The 25,400-nt window shown below is 46.2% G+C and overlaps 2 protein-coding genes across 2 annotated transcripts in view; one reads left to right on the top strand and one right to left on the bottom strand.

Moving 5' to 3' along the window:
* Positions 1 to 2,713, top strand: part of MTDH (metadherin) — a 46,368-nt gene extending 43,655 nt beyond the window's left edge. Inside the window, exons 13-15 of the mRNA XM_049772959.1 lie at positions 357 to 497; positions 1,092 to 1,248; positions 2,096 to 2,713. Of these exons, the coding sequence (XP_049628916.1) occupies positions 357 to 497; positions 1,092 to 1,248; positions 2,096 to 2,166 (369 nt within the window). The 3' untranslated portion in view covers positions 2,167 to 2,713. The remainder of the gene's footprint in view (positions 1 to 356; positions 498 to 1,091; positions 1,249 to 2,095) is intronic.
* Positions 1 to 25,400, bottom strand: part of TP53INP1 (tumor protein p53 inducible nuclear protein 1) — a 914,054-nt gene that overhangs the window by 456,626 nt on the left and 432,028 nt on the right. The gene's annotated exons all lie outside the window — the stretch shown is intronic.

Below are 25,400 nucleotides of genomic sequence, written 5' to 3' on the forward strand. Positions count from 1 at the left end.
ATAATGCCACACCTGACGATCCCCAGGAGGGATTGCTCCTGGTTCTACACTCAGGAATTATGCCTGGTGGTGCTTGGGGGATCATACAGATGCTGGAGATCATGCAAGGCAAATGTTCTAGCTGCTGACCAGCTGCTCTATAGCATTTTTAAGTTCACATTTGATTTAAATCCCTGGAAAAAGGCAGGGCTGATTTGTAAATGTTCCAATTGTACCTACATACTATAGATCTAACTATATAGTTTCTGCAATGAAATTACCCTTCAGAAGAATTTTTGGGTGTTAATAAAACAGTTCAGATAGACTTCATGAACATAAAGTTTTTCTTAAATCTAATAAACTGCTTTTCTCTCTAGGACACAGAAGATTTTGAAAAAGAAATCAAAGAAGAGCTTCCAGTGAATGCCTCTAAAATTCACCCAAAACAGGAAAAAACTTTTTCTTTGAAGACCACAAGCACTAGTGATCCAGCTGAAGTACTCATCAAAAATAGCCAGGTAATTCTTGTTACACTTGAGGGGTCAAATTCTTGAAAAGAAAGGAAAAGTGGGGCCCGGAGAGATAGCACAGCGGCGTTTGCCTTGCCAGCAGCCAATCCAGGACCAAAGGTGGTTGGTTCGAATCCCGGTGTCCCATATGGTCCCCCGTGCCTGCCAGGAGCTATTTCTGAGTAGACAGCCAGGAGTAACCCCTGAGCATCACCGGGTGTGGCCCAAAAAACAAAACAAAACAAAAGAAAGGAAAAGTGTAGTTATATGTATATGTGTATGTTGTGTGTATGTACATATTATAACTAATATTGTGTCAATCTACTGTGCTAAATAAGTATTTCAGTGCTTATGTCCACATTTAGCCCTCACTGCATCACTGTGAGAAAAGTGAAATCCATCGTGAAAATGAGGTTTGGGGAGGAGTGTGGCGTTGCCAGTGGTGGTGTCTCACTAGGGGGCAGGCGTGGGTTGTCTGTTGGTGCCAGAACTGAAAACCAGCTCAGTGCTTACTTGCTGCTCCTCAGCCTCTTGGTATTACTGAGGCAGCCATACTTGATATCATTGTTCCTGAAACTCCCTGGTGCTTTCATTCCAAACCAGCCGACCAAGACTCTTCCTCCGGCTGTTTCTGCCGAGCCATCCATTTCTTTGTCGAAGAATGATTCTGACAAGAGCTCTCCCCAAGTGCCACTGATGCCACAAGAGACAGAAAACCCCAAGTCAAATCCGAAGCAAAATAGCGTGCCTCCTTCACAGAGTAAGCCAACCTCCTTTTGCCTCTGGGGTGTCTGCTACTTGCAAGTGTTCGTAAAGACTCCAAGGCACGGGACCTGACCATGCAAAGGGACAAGTGCACAGTCAGCCTGTAGAAGGCTCCCAATTACGGCTGGAAGTGACCCCTGAGTAGGAATTGGAAATAAAGCATCAGCACCACCAGTTATGCCCAAAACCCAAAGTGAATGTCCCAAGCCTCAAAAACTCCTTTAGGAGTGGGGGGACTTTACAGAGGAGCCCTCCTGCTTTGCAAAGGCCACATGCTCTGGGAGCTTGGGAGCCAGTGGGGTAAAGAGGACAAGGGCAGGGGCCGGAGAGATAGCATGAATGAATGTAAGGTGTCTGCCTTGCATGCAGAAGGTCAATGGTTCGAACCCCAGCATCTCATATGGTCCCTTGAGCCTGCCAGGAGCAATTTCTGAGCATAGAGCCAAGAGTAACTCCTGAGTGCTGCCAGGTGTGACCCCCCCCCCCCCAAAAAAAAAGAGGACCAGGACAGGCACAGCTACGCCTTGTCAGACTGGTCCCCCTCCTGTGGTCCCTGGCATCCCATATGGTCCCCTAAGTCTACCAGGAGTGATTTTGGAGTATAGAGCCAAGAAAATGAAAGGCTGACAGACAGAATAACCTGAAATGAAGCTCAGTACCTACAATTTGTAGGCTTTGGGGCAGGCTTTGTTTTTGTTCATTTTTGTGGGGGGTTGGTTTGGGGGGTCGAACCTGGATTAACTGCTGTACACAATGTATACTAAGGCTCCAGCCCCAATTCTATGTTTAAGATATAACAGTTAATTGCTATTCTGACTTTGATTTCTCATTTTCCCTTTCAGCCAAGTCTGAAACTAGCTGGGAATCTCCCAAACAGATAAAAAAGAAGAAAAAAGCCAGACGGGAAACGTGAATTTTTTCCCCTGAATGGACAGGTGTTTGCTAACACTGTCTTGAAGATTATGCTGTTTATGCAATAATTTGTGAACATGTACAGAGTTTTATAGAAATGTAAACCAATTTTTAAAACTGTGAACACAACCACCATAAAAAATGGAATTAAAGGAAAGTTAATTTATGGAATGAAAGAGAGGTCAGGGCTTGTTCTGCCATGCTGGAAAACCCTTGGGAAAGCCTCGGCCACAGAAAGAGAGCGATTTTCATTTCCGAATCTTCTGCTTTGACAACAGCGCCGTGTTTACAACAGCTTGCACCCGTTCACATCTCCACTGGGGACTGATGGGTTCTGCCCACAGAGCAGCGGTTGCAGGCTTGGAGGCAGCTTCTCGGGTCTTCTGCACGGGACTTTCACCACGAGCGCCGGTTTTATGCTCCAATCAAAGTGCTCTGATCAAATGCATAATCTGCCATAACTTTACATATATGTGTTGGTAGCCGTTTGTATTCAAGGAATCACAAGTGCAAATAAAAAAGGCGTTTATCTTTTTTGGAACTAGAAACTGTCCTAATTTTAGTTAACTGACTTGTTTTTTGTTTTGTTTTTTTTCCTTTTATTATAAGAGTTCTTAAAAACATTGGCAACGCTGTTCACTTTGGTTTTATGGCTCCTGGAGTTATTTTTGATAGTTTTTACATTACTTGAATTGTTCAAAGCTCGGTCTATTTTAAATTTATAAAGGCAAACTGTGTTTAATACTTTTGAGGGCCAGGCTCTAGTAATGTTCATTTTTTATGTAGAAACTGGCCAGATCCAGCTTTCCCTTTTCCTTTCTGCAGCAGTTAACATTTTCAAGCATCACTTTAACAAGGAAAGATTTCACGGAATTAGCTCTCCAGACCATCCTTGGCGTCTCTGAAGGAGAAGGGAAACCGAGAGTCAGACAGCTTTAATCGACATTGTCAGCACCTCCAGTTATCAGGAATACATTTTTTTACTGCCTTAACCTGTAGTGTGTAGAATAGGCATCCATTTCTTGAGAGGGAATTCGTGTTTTTATAAGAATTTTCATGTTCATGATTGCCGTTGTGGTCGAATAAGGAACGTTTCCTGCTTGGAACTGTGTTGATTTCAATGTGTGAAATGTTTCACCATTTTCAGGCACTGTGTAATTCTATGGTAATAAGCTGGCAGGTATCTTCCTAACTATAAATAGTGCATGCTCAGCCATGTACACTGTAAATAGCCTTTACCAAACGTGTTTGACATGGACCATGAGTAACATCACTTAGTGACTTGTGATAAAGGAGAAGAAAAAAGCCATGATTTTTTTTTAATGTGATTGGCTCAATTGTTTTTCTGTGGCACCCAAGAATAACATGTTTAACAGCTGTAACCAATGGTATTGGTCTCCATCCACACCCACTGTTGTCTTTATTCTCTTTGACTGTGGTTCTTTGGCTAGGAAAGCTAAAGCGGATGGTTTTCGTTTTGCTGAAGACTGGCCTTACCCTGGACAGCTTTCCTAGTGAGCAAGTACTAGCTTTGATCAGGTGTAACATCCGCTTCAGGAACATGGCGCTACGTTTACATGTCAGAAATTTTTGTTTCATTCTCGGCTATTTCTTGATTTGTTAAATTCAGCACATGGATAACATTGTTTTACTTTGCTTCAGTCTTGGGGGTAAATTAGCTAAAAGAGTGGGGAAGTAATTCCTGGGCTCTGGGCACTTTGTAAAGAGTTTTCCCGAGGAGAATTTGCCAGGGAGTCTGTCGTTGCAGAATGTGCCAAAAGGTCCGTGCTCAAAAGATGGCGTTGAACTCTCTCAACTCTACCTCACCGCTTTCTTCGCAGAATTGTGTGAGCTCTGTCAACTGTTGGGCTGGTTTCCAGCACTGTAGCCTCTCCCGGGGGCCACCGAAAAGAGCTCCCCTAAACTGGGGGCCCACCTTGGGAGCACCTTAATCTCCTCTCTGGCTCCAGAGCGAGAACATGGGTCATAATCTGTTTTAAAGATAGCAGTTTTGGGGCCGGAGAGATAGCATGGGGGTAAGGCGTTTGCCTTTCATGCAGGAGGTCATCGGTTCGAATCCCGGCGTCCCATATGGTCCCCGTGCCTGCCAGGAGCAATTTCTGAGCCTGGAGCCAGGAATAACACCTGAGCACTGCTGGGTGGTGTGACCCAACAACCACACACACACACAAAAGATAGCCGTTTTGAGCGATCAAAATGAACAAATTCATTGCTCCTTACCTGGTTCCCAAGACCTTTCCATGACCAAAAAGCAGTTTCTGTCCCTGGAACAGTGGAGCTTTGCCACCGTCTATCTGCAGACATGAAAATCAAGGCTGAGCTTCAGTGGGTCCCAGTGGAAGAGCCTTGGGCACTTGTGGGTGAGGTCATCCAGCCCTGTGCAGACTTATTTCCCAAGAAGGTGGGAACTGATGGAAGCGATGCCCTATCTATAGGTGGGAGTAATCCTACCCAGCACTATTCTGGGCAGTGTAGAACTTAAGTTGAGAGTCCAAAAGCAAGGATTGCCAATTGTCATGTTCTTGACCTTGTTTACTTTGTGCATGCGTTTTTTCTTTTCTGGGAGAGGGGGTGAAGTTAATTCTTCCGATCTTAATGGTATTGTTTCATAGACTAATCTGGTTTGTATTTCAGTTAAAGATATTTAAGGGCAATATTTAACTACAGAGTTTAGTTTTCCTTCATTAAAAAACCGGTCCTGACGATAGTGTGGCATCTCTTCTGAGATTTAGACTTTAGGGTGAAGATGTCTAGTCCTAGATGTCTTCAGTGATTTTCCTGTAAACTCATTGCACAAACTGGAACTACTTTCCAAAAGACTTAGGGAATGCAAATGTTGTTTGTAAACCGCATTGAGTATTGTAAATAAACCATTTTCGTTTTGTTAAATTGCTCCTTGAGTTGTCTGGTGGGCAGGGGCTTCTCGTATTCCCAGCATTTCGGCATTGGGTGCTGGTTTGGAAGCAGTTCCCTTTAGTTTTGTTTGCTTGGGGGCAAGTAGGGTCTTGGGTCACAACCTGTGGAGTGAGGGGGCAAGTTTCAACTCGACTTGGGGGGAGTTGCTTTCAGCCGTGCAGGGGATCTAACTGCCGTCTGCCACATGCAGGGCAAATACCTTAACTCCTGCACTGTCTCAGCCCAAGAACTGTAATTTTGGGGCTTGCCCCTTTTAAAACCACAGATACAGCGGGGCTGGAGAGATGGTACAGGGGGCAGATTGTCTGCTTTGCACATAGCCAACCTGGGAGCCCATTTGGTCCCCCGAGTGCCAGGAGTAAGCCCTGAACATCAAATGTGGCCCTGTTCCCCCTACCCACCCGCCCCCCAAAAAGGTACAGGGGCTGAGGAATAATACGGGGTTACAATTGCTTTGCATATTGCCAATCCCAATTCATTCCCTAATTTAGTACATTTCTGGTGTTGGCTAGTAGACAGTGTCCAGTCACTTCTATACCCAGGTGCCAGCAAGGTAGTAAGGCACTTTGCCTTGGCCACAGCCCACCTCTTTCAAGTCGTGGGCTAATGGGCAGGGAAAGAGGAAAGAGCCTCTTTGACACATTCCTTAACACCAGCTGTGGCCTTTCTCCCCAAAGTGAAAAGCATTTTTATTCCAAGAACTCATTGAAAGTGAACTGGTTTCCTTCATTAGCAGTAGACTGTGAGGAGTAATACCTGCCACACTGTTCCCTCAAAAGACTCCTTTCATATCCATCTCTTCATGTACACAGTTCAAGCAAAAATCTCTACTTTCCCAAAAAGATATTTAGGAAAGGAAGACACCACTTACCTCCTAATAAGTAACTGGGGGGGGGGGGAGGTCACAACCTGCGTCACTCGAGTTACTCCTGGCTCTGAGCTCAGAAATCGCCCCTGGCAGGCTCCAGGACCATATGGGATGCCGGGACTCGAACCAGGGCTCAGCCAGTCAGTATTGGCCATGTACAAGGCAAATATCCTATTGCTGTGCTATCGCTCTGGCCCCCTAACATGCAGTTTTAAGGCTTGAAAACTGGAAGAATAGGTCAGAGCAATATGGGTAGGGCATTTGCCTTACACAGTGGCTGACCTGGATTCGAACCCTGCCGTTCCATATGATTCTCTAAACACTGCCAAATGTGATTTCTGAGTGCAAAGCCAAGCCTAACTTCTGAGTGATTTCTGAGTGCAAAGCCAAGCCTAACTTCTGACCCCAAAATCAAATAATTTAAAAGAATCCAAGGCTCTTTAATAAAGGGGCAAGGAAAGCCTCTTCAAGTGGTGTTGGCACAACTGATCAGCCACATGCAAAAGAACAAACTCAGGCCGGAGAGATAGCACAGCGGTAGGGCATTTGCCTTGCGAGCGGCCGACCCAGGACCAATGGTAGTTCAAAGCCCAGCATCCCATATGGTCCCCCAAGCCTGCCAGGAGCGATTTCTGAGCGTAGAGCCAGGAGTAATTCCTGAGCGCTGCAGGGTATGGCCCAAAAACAAAAAAAAAAAAAAAAAAAGCAAACTTAGACCTCCATTTAACACCCTGCACAAAGGGCAAATCCAAATGGATTAAAGACCTTGTTATCAGACCCAGAACCATAAGGTATATAGAGCAACACGTAGGTAAGACCAACACGTAGGTAAGACATTCCATGACTTTGAGACTAAAGGCATCTTCAAGGAGGAAACAGCACTCAACAAACAAGTGGAAGAGGAGATAAACAGATGGGATTATATTGGGCCCGGAGAGATACCACAGCGGTGTTTGCCTTGCCAGCAGCCGATCCAGAACCTAAGGTGGTTGGTTCGAATCCTGGTGTCCCATATGGTCCCCCAGGCCTGCCAGGAGCTATTTCTGAGCAGACAGCCAGGAGTAACCCCTGAGCACCTCCGGGTGTGACCCCAAAAAAAAAAAAAAAAAACAGATGGGATTATATTAAGATGAGAATCTTGGGCCCGGAGAGATAGCACAGCGGTGTTTGCCTTGCCAGCAGCCAATCCAGGACCAAAGGTGGTTGGTTCGAATCCCGGTGTCCCATATGGTCCCCCATGCCTGCCAGGAGCTATTTCTGAGCAGACAGCCAGGAGTAACATCTGAGCACAGCCGGGTGTGGCCCAAAAAAAAACCAAAAAAAAAAAAAGATGAGAATCTTCTGCACCTCAAAGAAAATATTGATTAGGATACAAAAGCCACTCAGAATAGGAGGAACTATTCAGCCAACACTCATCAGATAAAGGGCTAATATTGATAAGATAATACAAAATATTGAAAGAACAAGAAAAAAAAACATCAAAAAGTGGGGAGAAGGGGCCCGAGCGATAGTACAGCAGTAGGGTGTTTGCCTTGCTACTGCCCAGGATGGACCTGGATTTGATTCCCAGCGTCCCATATGATCTCAGAGCCAGGAGCAGTTTCTGAGCCCAGAGCCAGGAATAATCTATGAGCATGACTGGGTGTGGCCCGAAAACCAAAAAAAAAAAAAAAAAAGGGGGGGGGGGGATGAACAGACACTTCCTCTAAGAAGAAATACAAATGGCCAAAAGGCATATGAAAAAAAAAAATGCTCCACATCACTAATCATCAGGGAAATGCAAATCAAGACAACAATGAAGGAGGTACCATCTCACGCCACAGAGACTGGCACATATCACAAAACAAGAATAATCAATGCTGGCGGGGATGTGGAAAGGAACTCTCATTCACTGCTGGTGGGAATGCCATCTAGTCCAGCCTTGATGGAAAACAATATGGAGATTCCTCAAAAGACTAGAAATTGAGCTCCCATATAATCCAACTATACCACTCTTAGGGATATACCCTAGGAACACAAAAACAATACAAAAATCCCTTCCTCACACCTATATTCATTGTAGCACTATTTACAATAGCCAGACTCTGGAAACAACCAAGATGCCCTTCAACAATGAGTGGCTAAAGAAACTGTGATACATATACACAATGGAATATTATGCAGCCGTCAGGAGAGATGAAGTCATGAAATTTTCCTATACATGGATGTACATGGAATCTATTATACTGAGTGAAATAAGTCAGGGGGAGAGAGATAGAATAGTCTCACTCTTTTATGGGTTTTAAGAAAAACAAAAGACATTATTGTAATAATGCCCTGAGGCAATAGAGATGAAGGCTGGAAGGACCAGCTCACCACAAAGTAATGAGTGCAGTTAGAGAAATAACTACACTAACAATTATCATGAAAATGTTAATAAGTGAGAGAAGTATGGGGCCAGAGATAGCACCCTGGTAGGGCGTTTGCCTTTCACGAAGCCGATTCAGGATGGACATGGACGGTGGTTCGAATCCCAGCATCCCATATTGTTCCCTGAACCTGCCAGGAGCGATTTCTGAGCACAGACCCAGGAGTAACCCCTGAGCACCTCCGGTTGTGACCCCCCCCCAAAAAAAAAAAAAGCCAAAAAATAAAATAAATAGGTGAGAAAAGTAGAACCCCTGTCTTGAATATAGGCAGGGGGTGGGGGAGGAGGGAGATGGGGAGATGGGGGCATCGGTGGTAGATATGTTGCACTGGTGGGGGGGGTGTTCTTTTTATGATGAACCCCAACTACAAAAACATGTTTGTAATCACGGTGCTTAAATAAAGATACTAAAAAAAAAAAAATAGAATCCAAAAAGAAGTTGGTACAGTTCCTGAACCCACAGCTAGAGATATGGAGGCCTGTCCTAGTCCTCTGGAAATGCAGAGAAGCTCCTATGGGGGCTACCCCACTCCACCACTTCCCCATTCCCACCACATCCTCAATCGATTTCAGTTTCACTGCAGCCCTCAAGGACCCTACCACTCTGTCTTCCAGTAAGAACCCTGCTGGATGCCAGGAGGAGCCCAGCACTTCCAAACTACCCCCACTCCTAGGGCCAGGATGTTAGTATTTCTTGACTGCAGGCCTTCCAAGTCCAGTGCTCAGGCCCAATGTCCCTGCTGACACTTTTTTTTTAGGTCACACCCTGCAGCACTCAGGGGTTACTCCTGGCTCTACGCTCAGAAAGTGCTCCTGGGCCCGGAGAGATAGCACAGCGGCGTTTGCCTTACAAGCAGCCGAACCAGGACCAAAGGTGGTTGACCACGTTCGAATCCCGGTGTCCCATAGGATCCCCCGTGCCTGCCAGGAGCTATTTCCGAGCAGACAGCCAGGAGTCACCCCTGAGCACCGCCGGGTGTGGCCCAAAAACCAAAAAAAAAAAAAAAGAAAAAGAAAAGAAATTGCTCCTGACAGGCTCGAACGACCAATTGGGATGCCAGGATTCGAACCACCGTCCTTCTGCATGCAAGGCAAATGCCCTACTCCATGCCAGCTCTTCGGCCCCAATACCATGCTGCCACTTTGAAACGAAAAACTTTTATTTATTTATTTTTGGTTTTGGGGCCACACACGGCGATGCTCAGGAGTTACTCCTGGCTGTCTGCTCGGAAATAGCTCCTGGCAGGCACGGGGGACCCTATGGGACACCAGGATTCGAACCAACCACCTTAGGTCCTGGATCGGCTGCTTGCAAGGCAAACGCCGCTGTGCTATCTCTCCGGGCCCGAAAAACTTTTATTTTTTATAAAGAGAAAAACTTGATGGTTTTCAGATTTTTTTAAACTAATTTTTGGGAATGCTCAGGGATTATTTCTGTCTCTAGGCTTGGGATGCCAGGGACAGAACCCAGGTAGGCAGCATGCAAAGCAAGCACTCTCCCCATTGTGCTATCTTTCTGGCCCCATGTAAGTCTTTCTTGACCCAAATTCCACTGTTCCGGGGCCGGAGAGATAGCATGGAGGTAAGGCGTTTGCCTTTCATGCAGGAGGTCATCGGTTCGAATCCTGGTGTCCCATATGGTCCCTAGTGCCTGCCAGGAGCAATTTCTGAGCCTGGAGCCAGAAATAACCCCTGAGCACTGCTGGGTGTGACCCAAAAACCACAAAAAAAAAAAAAAATTCCACTGTTCCTTCATGAACCTCTTCAGTATCTGGTGGTTGGGAATGTATCAATGGACATCCAATGGAACAGGAACAAAGCATACCTCAATCTTGGCCTCCTTTCTCTTTGCAGATCAGTCCTGGTTCCAGAGCTGTTTTCTTTCTCCCAATCCCCTAGCCAGACTTTTGGGGAATGTTTTTGGTCCTTGGTTACAGGCACCCCTAGAAGCTTCTGCTTATGACAACTATGTTTTTTGTTTACTTGTTTTTTGGGGGAGCCACACCCAGGGGTGCTCAGAGGTTAGTATTCCCAGCTTGGTGCATGGAGGTTTGGAGTGGATGACTGCAGTTCTGGGAATCTAACCCAGCCTCCTGTGTGCAAAGCAAATGCTCCCAACCATTGTGCTCTCTCTCCAGCTGCACGAGGCAAATTTTGCCTCCTTTCTTTTCCCGAGGAGGATGGGGTGTCTCTGATTCATGTACTGTCTGGAAACCGTGTCCTATGCAGGGACAGGAGGAAACCACCTGGCGAGCATCCTCTGGTCCACCCACCAGAGCCTGGAGGAATGGTACTGAGTCTTGCAAGAGTCACCTGAGTTCTAATCCGAGTCCCACATGTACCTGGCACGTCCCCTGGCCACTACTGGTCCAGCTGGGGTGCTCTGCTGTCTGTGACCGCCTAGTGCTGCTAGTGAAGGAAATAAAAGGACCCTGTTACCCCCAGGATGAGTAAACTTGGCCTCTGCTCCTGGCCTCTATTGGGAAACCAGAGCAGTTTGAGAATGGCTCGTCTCGAAGACCAGACCGGTGCTAAGGGATGCACTGAATGGTGGCCCAGAGCAGGCTGAGTTGGAAATAAGGGGTTGTCTTAGAAATGGGACTGACCCTGCTTGCAAGTAGCATGCTTAGGAATTTCTGCCTTTGTTCTCTCCTGCCTGCTACGTGCACATGTCACACACACACACACACACACACACACACACACACACACACACACACACAACAGCTAGTCTATAAACAGAGCTCTCTGTTTTATTTGTTTTTGTTTGGGGGCCACACCTAGCTGGCTCAGGGACTACTCCAGCCTCTGCATTCAAAGATCTCTCCTGGTTGGATTTAAGGAAAACATATGGAGTGCCAGGATCGAATTCTGCTTCGCCACATGCAAGACTAGCACCCTCCATGTTGTCCTATTGCTCAGGCTCTCCAAGCACTCCTGGAAGCTTTGATTCAGTGGAATGAGGAGGTTCATCCCTCAGAGGACAGACATTCTCTGGTTCACCTGCTCCTGGTGCCCATTTCGGCTCTCTTGCCCTCCTCGGAAGGAGCTATTTGTGCAAGCATGGAAATATTTTATTGCATCTTGGGTCTTATCAATTTATGACCATGGCTGGAAAAGGGAAAATTAAAGTGCTAGTATGAGTCAGTCTCATAAACTTAAAAGCTTTGAAATGAGTCCTTGAGAAGGCAGAATTGTGATTACCTTCCTCTCTGGACCATCCAGCAGGATGGATCGTGCTCCTTTGTGCAAAAAACCAATTCAGAAATGTGTAAAAAAAAAATGAGAGGAATTTCATCATAGTCAGTCTTCTGCAGTTGAAGTGTCATTAGAAAGAGCTTTTACTTGTCCAGGGAGAAAAGCCATCGCATTAGCAATAGGACTTTCTAGTTTAATCTAATCTCCTTGCTCCCCCCCTTTTTTTTTTAGATTTGGTTTTTGGGCCACACCAGCGGTGCTCAGAGGTTACCCTGGCTTTGCGTTCAGAAATTCACTCCTGACAGGCTCAGGGGACCATATAGGATGCCATGGATTGAATCCAGGTCAGCCACCTGCGAGGCAAATGCCCTTTCTGGTGTGCTATAGCTTCGGTCCCTCCCAACTTTTCCTTTTTCTTTCTTGAACCATATTCTGCAAGGTTACTTCTGGTTTTGTGCTTTGGGGTGACCCCCAATAGTGCTGGAGGGAATGGGGGAAAATGTGGACTTGGGGATCCAACCCATTATTTCTTCCTGCTAAGCTCTTATCTGGCCATCTGGTCTCTCTCTCTCTCTCTCTCTCTCTCTCTCTCTCTCTCTCTCTCTCTCTCTCTCTCTCTCTCTCTCTCTCTCTCTCTCTCTCCCTTCCTCCCTCCCTCCCTCACTCCCCCTCTTTTCCCCTTTTCCCTCTCTTCTCTCTCTCCATCTTCTTCTCTCTCCTCTCTTTTCTCTCTCCCTCTCTCCCTTTCTCTCCCCTCTCTCTTTCTCAGTCTCTCTTTTCTCTCCCTCTCTCATCCTCCTTCTCTCTTTTCTCTCTCCCTCTCCCTCTCTCAACCCATGAACTCTTCTCTTTTTTTCAAGTCTTTATATATATTTTTTATGAGAACAAAGATGAAAAGAAAGAGGACAAGGTAAAGTTACAGTGGGAGGACAATCACCCATAAACAGAATTCTCAGAAGAAATCCCCTTGCTGACACCTTAATTTTGAACTTTCAGCCAGAAAACATTAAGAAAAATAAAACAAAACCCATGCACAATTACTTTGTATCTCAAGTCCCCAGATAGTACATTATAACATTTCTTCTTCTTCTTCTTCTTTTGTTTTTGTTTTTGTTTTTGGGCCATACCTGGCCGTGCTCAGGGGTTACTCCTGGCTGTCTGCTCAGAAATAGCTCCTGGCAGGCACGGGGAACCATATGGGACACCAGGATTTGAACCAACCATCTTTGGTCCTGGATCGGCTGCTTGCAAGGCAAACGCCGCTGTGCTATCTCTCCGGGCCCACATTATAACATTTCTTAGCAGTAGACAAAGCAATCTAAAGCCACACAATTTATGTAACTCTTTTAACATTGAAGGCATAGTACTTTTTTTTTTTTACAGTTTCATGCACATGCATATTAGTTTAAGTTAACCTCAAAAGTTTAAGTGGGGGGGCCGGGCGGTGGCGCTCGAGGTAAGGTGCCTGCCTTACCTGCGCTAGCCTAGGATGGACCGCGGTTCGATCCCCCGGCATCCCATATGGTCCCCCAAGCCAGGAGCGACTTCTGAGCGCATAGCCAGGAGTAACCCCTGAGCGTCACCGGGTGTGGCCCAAAAACCAAAAAAAAAAAAAAAAAAAAAAAAAAAAAGTTTAAGTGGGGCCCAGAGAGATAGCACAGTGGCATTTGCCTTGCAAGCAGCCGATCCATGACCAAAGGTGGTTGGTTCGAATCCCGGTGTCCCATATGGTCCCCCGTGCCTGCCAGAAGCTATTTCTGAGCAGATAGCCAGGAGTAACCCCTGAGCACTGCCAGGTATGGTCCAAAAACAAAAACAAAACAAAAAACAAAACAAAAAAGTTTAAGTGTTTTTTTTTAAGGATTAGAGTCAAGGGAGCACAGCAAAAATGGTGTTAAAGTGGCAATTGTTGTTTGCATGGGCCCAGCAAAATATGGGGGACATGGAAAAGAAAAGCCTTAGCCTAAATACAAGGAGACCCTACCCCTGGAGTTTTCTGGCATAAGGCCAACTTTAGGCTCCAGGCCAGGGGTCCTCAAACTTTTTAAACAGGGGGCCAGTTCACTGTCCTTCAGACTGTTGGAGGGCCAGATTATAGTAAAAACAAAAATTATGAACAAATTTCTATGCACACTGCATATATCTTATTTAGAAGTGAAGAAACAAAATGGGAATAAATACAATATGTGGCCCGAGGGCCATAGTTTGAAGACCCCTGCTCCAGGCGTACTAGGTTGTCCAACCCAAGTTATTGTCTGTAGTGCCAATACATTTTTATTTTTCATACAGTCGCTGCTGTTGGTGTCAGGTTTCTGTAGTTAAAGATCTGGAATCTCTGCATATCCCACATTGAAGTCAGGATGATGTGGAGCATCCTCTAGTTTCACCTCACAATTAGAGGGCAATGCAGAGAGCCCTGTCCTGAAAGCAGGTCGTTGTTGTTGTTAAGTCTTTTCAGTGTTAAGAGAAGTCTCTCTTGAGTAGGTCGAAGTCAGAGCAGCAGTAGGGTCTTTTCTGGTTAAAGATTGCTCCCAGGTGATGTTATAGACAACCTTGGTTGTTTCATAGATGGCATCCCTGGTTCAGGGGTGATGGAGAATGCCCATTCTTCTGAGGCCTGAGTCAGGTCATCGTGACAATGTTCAGGGTGTAAGGTCCCATTGCATTATAAGATTTGTGTGTTCCTATCTCTATTAGATAAGAACTTGTTTGTATGTACAGTACTTTCCCCTTTTAATGTGCCTATGCAAAAGAGGAACAATGCTACGTGGCATTATTGGTGCATATGGGGGCTGCTAGAAAAAGTCCAACAATCCGCATAACTTGGTTCTAACATAAACTTAAACTGAGGGACTCTTCTACCAGAATTCCTTATTGAACAGATCACAAAGAGAAGAACAAACAAAAAGTGGGGAAAATCGTCACTATATAAGAGACTATTTAGTAAGAGTTATAGCTGTTAAGAAAATACATATAAAATATTCAAAAGACATACGTGTCCCTTTTATGTCTTTTGAAATAGTTGGGGGGTGTTAAATTCGGTGCACCACTTTAGTCTGTGATTTGGCCTGTGCAGTACTGAAGATAAAAAGGGTAAATGTGGGTTGGGGTGAGGGAGTGAAGGACTAGAATTGAGCTTGTTGGGATGTAGAAAAGGGCATGACCTCTTCTTATAAATTTCTATAGACTGAGAAAGAAGAGCAACTTTCTCTTCCTGCCTGCCAACCACGGCATTGCAAAACCGTCTTTCTAGAATATCCAAGCACATTGCCTGTGATTGCTACCTTACCAGGATAGGCGGAGTCCTGCCTTTCTTCCTTGTTCCCAATCAACCTCCTCCCAGTCCCTCTCCTTCCTATGAGTGACCTAGTTCCTATTGTGGCCAAGCATCAAAATCAAGAAATGGAGCCCGGGGACTTTTAGAGTTTGGTGGGATTGGGAGTCAGAGCAGTAAAACAAAACGGAGACCAGGTCCTCCCAGTGGCTGGAATGGGTTTAGGGACATTCCACACACAACACACACTCCTCCCCTGGGTCTCTGGGAGGGGAGAGACTGGACTGGACAACAAGCAAACAGGGCTCAGAAATACAATCCATGGCTTAAGCTAGTATCTGCTTTGCTTATATGTACCTCGAAGGAATATGGATATGTGTCTGGACTATGCGGGCTGAAAATGTATAAATTGTGTGCCTACCCCACGCTTATGGCTCCAAGTCTCTCTGACCTGCGGTCCTTAGCGCTGTCTAGTGTGTGTGTGTGTGGTTTTTGGTTTGGGGCCACACCCAGTGACTCTCAGGGGTTACTCCTGGCTATGTACTCAGAAATCACTCCTGGCTTGGGGGACCAATTGGGACGCTGGGGGATCAAACCTCGGTCTGTCCTGGGTCAGCCACGTGCAAGGAGATGCCTTACCGCTTGCGCCACCCCTTGAGCCCATTGCTGAGACTTAAAAAATCTATCCTTATACTCTCCTCTCTCTGACCTCTGTTCTCTGTGGCAACCACCACCTAACTTTAAATCTTTCACAGTGTTGTACACCCGTGACCAGCATTTATCTCCAGAACTTTGTCATGATCCCAAATGGTGTATTCATTAAACAGCAACTTCCTTCTTTGCCTCTCCCCTGGCCGGCCCTAACGATCTCTCATCTACCGTTTGCCTCTGAATCAGCGATCATTCCTGCCAGGATTCAGGGATTATTTGGGGTGCTAGAAATTGAACCCAGGATCAACCACATACAAAGCTAGTGCCCCGTGAGGGGTCAATTGATCGTACAATGGACAGGGTGTTTGTCCTGCACATGCCAACATGGGTTTCATATCTGGCATCCCATATGGTTCCCTGACACTGTCAGTAGTAATTTCTGAACACAGAGAGTAACTCTTGAGAACTGGGTGCAGCTAAAAACAGAAAAGAAAGAGAATAGAAGGACTCAAGCTTGTCAGTTTATAGTTTCAAGGTCTACATCTTTTTTTTTTTTGGTGTGGGGGTTTGGGCATCCCCAGTAGTGCTCAGGATAAGGGACACTGGTGCTACTTACAAGGCCTTTTGAACTATTTCCTTGGCCCCCTTGTGGGTTTGTTTTTTTGGCTTTATGTTTTATATTTGTTTTGGTCCACACCGGGCTGTGCTCAGGGCTTACTCCTGGTGGAGTTCAAGAGGACCAGATGTGGTGCTGGATATTCAAACCAGGGTGCAAGGCAAATCACCTGACAGGGGCAATTTCTGAGCATAGAGCCAGGAGTAACCCCTGAGAGCTGCCGGGTCTGACCCAAAACCAAAACCAAAAACAAACAAAAAAAGACACAGTTACAAAGCTGTTGATAATTGAGTTTCAGCCACAGATTATCTAATACCCTTCACCAGTGCACATTTCTCACCACCAAGGTCCGCAGTTTCCTTCCTGTTTCCCTCTTGCCCTCACCCCTGCACCTCTATGGCAGACATTTTTCTCTTTCTCTTCCTTTTTTTTCCTTTAGACACTGTGGTTTGCAATATTATTTTTGGGGGGGGGGGGTCATACCCGGTGGCACTCAGGGGTCACTCCTGGCTCTGTGCTCAGAAATCGCTCCTGGCAGGCTCGGGGGACCATATGGGATGCCAGGATTCGAACCACCGGCCTTCTGCATGCAAGGTAAATGCCCTACCTCCATGCTATCTTCGGGCCCCCAGGAATAATTTCTAAGTGCAGAGCTAGGATCAAGTCCTGAGCACAGCTGAGTATGACCCCTTCCCCCAAAGAGTGTTCCTGATACTTTGGTGAACTTCCTTATACTAAACTATGAAATGCTGAGTTCTGGAAAGTCCCTAAAAACACCTTTATAGTGCTGATAAGACACTTACCATATTTTCCGGCGTATAAGACGACTTTTGAAACAAAAAAAAAAAGTCAACCGAAAATCGGGGGTCGTCTTATACGCCGAGTATATCTCGAAAAATGTTTCAATATGCCACTAAACGAAAATTGTCTGAATATTGCCACAAAATGAATTTTCCAACTCGATCCTGCACCAATCACTACCAGGCTGCTCAGACGCCTCTCTAACTCAGCCGGTCCAAGCAGGCTTTTGATGCATGCAAATGAGACAATGTTCTGGACCGAATCTACACTGTCAAAAGCCTGCTCAGATGGGCCAGAGTCAGAGAAGAAGTCTATGACAGTAGAACCTTTGGACCTTTGCTTGTTGTGATCGGCTGGCTCACTGTAGTACATACAGTTGCAGCACAGGAATGTTCTGTCTTATACAGCAAATATAGGCCTAAACCTATGTTTTAACTGTAAAATTAGGGGGTTGTCTTATATGCCGGCAAATACGGTATGTTGTAATCATGTGTCCCCCACACTCCCTTCAGTAATTTGTGACAGATAAATGTGAATCAGAATGATGAATCTGCACCAAGGCGCTATAAAAACTGCTCTCATTTATTTATTTATTTATTTATTTATTTTTATTTTTGGGTCACACCGGGCAGTGCTCAGGAGTTTTTCCTGACTCTACACTCAGAAATCGCTCCTGGCAGGCTTGGGACACCATGTGGGATGTCAGGAATCGGAAACCGAGGTCCATCCTGTGTTGCCCACGTGCAAGTCAAACATCCTACCACTGTGCTATTGCTCTATTAACTTTACATTATGTTTACATTAATGCTTTACTTTAACTTAGACCCATGGATCTGTCCAATTCATATAACTAAACCTTGTTCTTGCTCTATAAGACTGTCTTGGTGATAGGGCTCGAGTGATAGAACAATGGGGAGAGCATTTGTATGAAAGGCAAATAAATGCCTTACCTCCATGCTTTCTCTCCGGCCCCGTAACTGTGTCTTTTATGGTGATTCAATTAAATAATTTATTTAGGGGCCGGAGAAATAGGATGAAGGTAAGGCATTTGCCTTTCATGCAGAAGGACAGTGGTTCGAATCCTGGCATCCCATATGGTCCCCCTGTGCCTGCCAGGGGCGATTTCTGAGCATAGAGCCAGGAGTAACCCGTGAGCACTGCCGGGTGTGACCCAAAAACCAATAATAATAATTATTATTATTATTATTATTATTTATTAATATAATAATATAAAAAAGAAAGGCAAATGTTCTACCCACTGTACCATCTCTTTGGCCCCTGATACCAGTATTAACGCAAATTGGGTTGCTTGCCTTTGAACACGGGTGCAGACCCTAACATTCCATAGCTCACAGGATTGAAGGGATCGCTGGGATTGTGTATTAGATGCTCTCTCTTTTCACAAGGCCACTTGCTGTGCTCGCACAGACCCCAATCTGGTGCATTAATAAGTAGCCAATGAGTTCCTGGTGTTCCTGAGTGCAAATCAGGGAGTGATCAGCTGCCGAGGCCATCTTCTTGGCATCCGCTTCCTCCCTGGCAGCCTTTCAAGGCTGGAACCCACCTCAAGTTCTGACCTTCACCGTCCTCCTAGGCTGAGTGCCAGAGTCAGAAATAAATCAGGGCTATGATTCACTTCTTCCCGGACTCCTCAGAAAAGGGCCTTTATCGCAGTCCCCCTGTGAACCTCGCGAGCTGTGAGGTCCACAGAGATGACAGCAACAAGGTGTTTCTCTCCAGGGCTAGCATCCTATTTGTTTGTTTTGTTTGAAGGCCACAACCGGCAGTGCTCAGGAGATAGTCGTGGCTCAATGCTCAGGAATCACTCCTGGCAGTGCTCAGTGGATATTCCTGTCTCTGCATTCAGGAGTCACTCCTGGCAGTGCTCAGAGAACCCAACAGGATGTCAGAAATTGAACCCTGGTCTTTTACCTGCAAGGCAAGTGCCCTGCTGTTCCAGCCCAGGGCCAGCTACCATTGACTCCATTGATGGAGGTATCCAATGACTTCATTGCTGCCATCTTGGAATTCTCTCCCTTTACATTTTTTCACTTTATTGGGAGGAAAGTTACTTCTGGTGATGCTCAGCAGTCACTCCTGGCTCTGCACTGAGAAATTATTCCTGGTGGGGCCGAAGCAATAGCACAGTGGTGGGGTGTCTGCCTTGCACACAGGTGATCCAGGACAGATGGTAGTTCAATGGTGGTTTGAATCCCGGCATCCCATATGGTCCCCCAAGTCTACCAGAAGCGATTTCTGAGTGCAGAGCTAGGAGTAACCCCTGAACACTACCGGGTGTGACTCAAAAACAAAACGAAAAAAAAAAAAACATATTCCTGGTGTTGCTCAGGGGACCACATGAGATGCTGAATCGAACTCCAATCTGACAAATGTAAGGCAAGCGCCCACCCTATGTCCTATTGCCCATCCTATGTCCTATTGCTCTCTATCCCCCTTTTTAACAAAAACCCTCACTTCATTTTGTTCAAGTCCCTAAAATGACCTAGCCCATTGCAGCTATTACTTTCTTCTTTACCTTAAGCCTGAGACATCAAATGCCTTTAATTTTCTTTTTTTTTTGGTGGGGGGTGGACAGTGTTTGGGCTTAGTGGTGCTCAGGGATCCCCCTACTTGCCTTGTGTAGGAGCATATGCGGTGCTGAGGCTGTGCGGGCTGCACAGGAGGTGAGTGCCTTACCCTTAGAAGGTCCCCTGCAGTTCAGAAACTCATTCATTTCCCATAGACACTACATCCCCGAACCCCTCCAGGCAGCTGGACAACGTTTGTTAGGACCCCCACTTCCAGTCAGCACAGAACGCAGCTCCCTCTTTCTCCACTCTTTTTCCCTCTTTCTCCACTCTGTCTTCTCCTCCTTGAATGTTCATGCCCATGAGGCCAGAGAATATTGCACAGCAGGGAGGGCCTTGCCTTGTATGTGGCCAACCAGGGCTCTGCCCCCCGCATCCCATATGGTCCCTTGAGCCTTCCTAAGAGCAGAGCCAGGAGTAACTCCTGAGCATGGCTGGGTATGATCCAAACAAATTAGAACAAAACAAAACTAAAAGTTCATGCCCAGCATCAGAGAGTTGCTTCTAGGAGCTGGAAAGATAGTATGAGGGAAACAGGAAAAACTGGAGACTGAAAAACAGCTGAAAAGGATTTACTAACCATCTGATTACAGCAGCTGCCCCTTGATTAGTCTAGAAGATTTTTTGGGGGTAGGGGCCACACCCAATTAAACTCGGGAATTACTCCTGGATCTGTGCTCCGAAATTGCTCCTGGCTTGGGGGACCATATGGGACGCCTGTGGATTGAACCAGTCCATCCTAGACTGACAAGGCAGACAGATGCCTTACTGCTCCATGCCACCGCTCTGGCCCCTTAGTCTAAAAGACTTGTTCCTCAAGGCCAGCCACATCAGCTTCAAACACACCTTAGTTTAATGTGAGAATGACAGAATTCTGAATGTCTTGTTCTTCCAGGTCACACTGGTTTGGACTGGAACATAGTTTGTGTGAGAATGCTTTCTTGCTTATTGAATGTATAAGAATGGAGTGTACCTTTTGTTCAGGGCCAAGAATTACCAGGGCCCCTGAATACTTTTTGTTTGTGTTTTCTTTTTGGGCCATACACAGTGTTGCTCAGGGTTACTCCTAGTTTTGCACTCAGGAGTCATTTCTGGTGCTGCTCAGGGGACCATATGGGATGCAGGAGATAAAACCGTGGTCTTTTGCATACTAGAACCTAACAGGAAAAGAAAAAAAAATAAGGAAAGAAAGAGAAAAGAAAAAGTACAGTAGTAGTGAAAGGCTCAGTAGTCCAGATGCTGCTCCGACTCAGAGAAATGAAGAGACAGTCACTCAGGCAATAGCTCAAGTGGGTTCTTTGTTCTGGCCGGCCAGGGTCCAGAGCCCATCCAGAACCGAACAGAGGCAAAGGACCACTTGGCTTTCTTTGTTCATCCTTATATACCATAAGAAGGGGAGAGGGGGTAGGGATGATTCCTTTATAAGGGCATAACGTCCACTAAGATATTCTGAGGTAATACAAGTTCCTTATAAGGGCATAACATCCGCTAAGACATTTTGAGGTAGTACAAGGTATCACATGAGCTTAGGGATAGTATAAGCTTCCTTTTTAGGACAGAAAGGGTTAGATACAAAAAGCAGATATAAGCATAGAAAATTACAGAATTCTGGTTACAAAAACCTGACCTTTAAGTTCCATGAGCTACAGCAGTGGGGGCTGGTGTAACTAGTTGTTGACTTCCCTTTTCAGTAGCACATTTGTAAAAAGTACTGTGCCAATAATTGTACCAATGAAGTCATTAATTCAGTGGCAGAAGGCTTAGTAAGCTCTTTTTTAGCTGTTCATTGGTTAAATTGGTGTGTTGCTATAGGGGTGACAACATCAAATAAGTGAAGTTGTCCCGAAAATTAAAGCACTTTTATAGATAATGCAGTTTGTAGGGGTGCGTACTCAGCTGCCATCCTGGCAGAAGGAAGATAGGGTGCCCGCACTAGCTCCAAAAAGCCCTAGTGACATCAGCCCCTCAAACTGGCATACCTGAAGTGTGGTCAGGTCAAGTTCCCCAAAGGGATCATAAAGGGCAGTGCTTCTCAATTATTTTCTGTCATGCCCCCAAAGGAAGAAGAAAACATTTTTCGTGCCCCCAGCGCACAACTGTAAATAGTATCTTTACTAAAAAAAAACTTTAACCTGCAAAACAAAAATATATAAAATAATTTGAGCTGATTTTTTTAATCAGAGGTGATTGTAAATTATCTTCGATGTTAAATCCTTTGTTGGGTATTTGTGAATCCAAGAACAGTCCCCAGAATGAGAAATTACTTTCCATCCCCTTTGTCCCCTTTCGGGGGGAGACCTTGGTAATATTTATATGCAGCAAATAATAATCCACACAGACAAGAAGGATAGGGTGTAAAAGATTGGGCAAAGAGAGCGAGAGAATCCTCTTGCAGCCTGCAAACAGCTTTCGCAAATGGACCCCTCTCCCCTGTCCACCAAGCTATTTATTGCCAACTCCACAGCGCCCCACCTGGAAGGTCTAGGTGGGGCAATAGTCACAGAACAATCCTAAGGAAATACTTTTATATACAACAATTCCGGGCCCGGAGAGATAGCACAGCGGCGTTTGCCTTGCAAGCAGCCAATCCAGGACCAAAGGTGGTTGGTTTGAATCCCGGTGTCCCATAGGGTCCCCTGTGCCTGCCAGGAGCTATTTCTGAGCAGACAGCCAGGAGTAACCCCTGAGCACCGCCGGGTGTGGCCCAAAAACCAAAAACAAAAAACAACAACAAAAAAATCAAAACAACAATTCCAAGAATAATCTTATGGAAACTTTTTCATATACTACAGGTGATGTCTGGATTCATGGCTTCAATGAGCACCTTTTGCAATGCATAGCTTTTTGAAGCAGGGTTTGAAGCAGGACATAGTGACTCTCAGCTCCAGAGACATACAGAGACATAAACATGGGGCTTAGCTTGTTAGGGCAGTGTTTGCTAAGGTCAAACGGGCCCCCCTTGGGGGCGCACCCCACTATTTGAGAACCACTGATAAAGGGTCACAGAGGAGGCAGGGCCATCAGAGAAACAGTGATTCTGGGCGATGGAGGCAGCAAGTGTGGTTTCTGCAGGTGGGGGCTTGGCCCCTCTTCTCCCGAGATCTCCAGCTTTCTGGTGCATGGGCCAGTGTTCGCATGGTCTTTTATGGCTTGGTTTACATCTCATCTTAGAAAAGAGTAAATCTATGGGGCTGGCCCCATTCGAACATCTGATTCTTTTAACTATTTCCTAGCAGGGGAGAGCATTTGCCTTGCACAGGGTCACCAAAGTTCAATGCCAGACACCCCTAGAGGAACCCCTTAGCCTGATTCCTGAGTGCAGAGCCAGGAGTAAGCCCTGAGCACTGCCACCCAAATCATCAATAAATAACAAACAAAAAGAAACAAAAAGAAAAGATACAGTGGGCCAGAGAGCTAGCATGGAGATAAGGCGTTTGCCTTGTATGCAGAAGGACAGTGGTTTGAATTCCCACATCCCATATGGTTCCCTGAGACTGCCAGGAGTGATTTCTGAGCTTAGAGCCAGGAGTGACCTCTGAGCACTGCTGGGTGTGACCTAAAAACCAAAAAAAAAAAAAAAAAAAAAAAAGATACAGGAGGTTTAGAAAGCAGTGAGTTCACACAACAGCTATGTGGCCTTCTGGCCTATACATCCTGTTCCTGTCTGGCCTTGGGGTGGAGATTGCGGATGGGGGAAGGGGATTCTACAGTATTGTGGTTTTGTTTTTTTTTTCTCTCCCTGGTCTTGTGCAATTTAGCCTACAGGCTGCCTGTGAAATGCATGATTTTCAGAGCTAATATACTGAGGACTTTACTTTGGGGTGGGGGGCTCAGTAGCATTCATGGTTTACTCCTGGCTCTGCACTCAGAAATCATCCTTGGGGCCAAAGCGGTAGGGCATTTGCCTTGCACACGGCTGACCTAGAACAGACCACGGTTTGATCCCCCGGAATCCCATATGGTTCCCTGAGCCAGGAGTGATTTCTGAGCGCATAGTCAGGAGTAACACCTGAATGTCACCAGGGGTTTTGGGTGTGGCCAAAAAACCAAACCAAACCAAAACAAAACATGAAGAAAAAAAGATGTCATTCCTGGCAGGTTTAGGGACCATATGATGCCACGATCAAATCCGGGTCAGCCGCATGCAAGGCAAATGCCCTACCCACTGTTCTATCACTCTGGCCCCCCATACTGGGGATTTTCCTGGATAGGCCCTTTCCTGAGATCCAGACCCGAGCACTTTTTTTGCTGCTCTGCCCTTTTACTGCTTTTAATTCTTTTACTGCTCTTTACTTCCCTTTTTCTCTCTGTAGCCCTCATGCAGCTGTGAGAGCTAGGACATGGTTCAGTGAGAGATGCTCTCTGCTCCTCAGAGATAACTCAGTGAAGCTCATGAATGAAAGAATCAAGAACCAGGCCAGGTTCATTCATGCCGGAAGGCAAGCAGAGACCCAGGTTGTCTCTTGTCTTTCCTAGGAGACTGTGACAGGCACAAGCTCTGCAGCTTCTCTTTTCTCTTTCTTGGGTCTTGTTCCCTGTGCTCACAGGCCTTGTGGTCACTCACGTTCAGTGCTTGGGCCAGGGGGTGATGGATGGAGGTCAGAGGGTCACAGTGGGGGGGGCGTGGTGTCTAGCTCTCCCACTGGGCACCACATGTAAGGTCCTCCCTTTGAGCTATCTCCTCACCTCAGGGGTTCACTCTTCCATTGTTCATTTTTTTTAGGCAACCTACAGCCAGTGGAGCTCAAGGGCTACTCCTGGCCTCCTGGTTTAGTTCTCTGGAGTCACTCCTAATGGTGCCGGGAATGGAACTTGGGTCTCCTAACAAAGTCTGAGCTCCAACAAACTTTGAACTTTCATTGTATGTGGGGGTGGGGAGTGGGGGGTGGGGTGGGGGACACATCTGGTGGTGCTCAGGGCTGACACCTGTCACTGCTTAGGGATCATACCTGGTGAACTCCAGGGACCATATAGGGTGTCAGAGATTTGAACCTGGGTCAACCACATACAAGGCAAATACCCTGTCAGCTGTACTATCATTCTGACTTCACTTTCCTATATTTAAAAATAAAAGGGGGGAGGGGGTTCCAGAGCTATCGCACAGTGGGTAGGACCTTTGTCTTGTATGCAGCCAACCCAGATCTTGTGGGGCCAGAGATATAGTGCAGCGGTATGGCATTTGCCTTGTATGTGGCCAACACAGGACAGGCCCGGGTTCGATTATTGGCATCCCATATGGGTCCCTGAAGTTGCCAGGAGCGATTTCGAAGTGCAGAGCCAGGAGTCACTCCAGAGTGTGGCTGGGTGTGGCCAAAAACAAACAAACAAAAAGATCTTTAGCATCCCAGATGGTGCTCCAAGTCTGCCAGGAGTAATTTCTGAGAGCAGAGCTGGGAGTAACCTATGCATCTCCAGGGGTGACCCAACAATCAAATAAATAAATGAGGGTGGACAGAATGACAGTACAGGAGGTAGGACGTTTGCCTTGCAACCCTGGTTCAATTCCCGACATCCCATATGGTCCCCCAAGCACCACCAAGAGTGATTCCTGAGTGCAGAGCCAAGAATAACCCCAGAGCATCATCGGGTATTTTTGTTTTGTTTTGGGGTCACATTCGGCTGTGTTCAGTGTAATGTTTGTTTAGTTGTTCTATAGTTTTATAGTTTATTAGATAAAATTACACAGTTAGATTCTGCTTTCTAAGATTTACTGTCCCTGGTACCTGACGTTGTCCTGCACTCCCCTGGGTTTGCAGGCACCTACACTCCCCTTCCCCAGCGTCTGGCAGAGGCTTCCCCAGGCGCTGCAAGGGACGTCTCCGAAATTCCAACTGGAGGTAAACTGAGATAAGGGGGCGCCAGGGAAGGGGACTTGCGCCTTGGCAGGAACAGAGC

This window comes from Suncus etruscus, chromosome 5 (genome assembly GCF_024139225.1).
Source record: "Suncus etruscus isolate mSunEtr1 chromosome 5, mSunEtr1.pri.cur, whole genome shotgun sequence".
Taxonomy (NCBI): Eukaryota; Metazoa; Chordata; class Mammalia; order Eulipotyphla; family Soricidae; genus Suncus; species Suncus etruscus.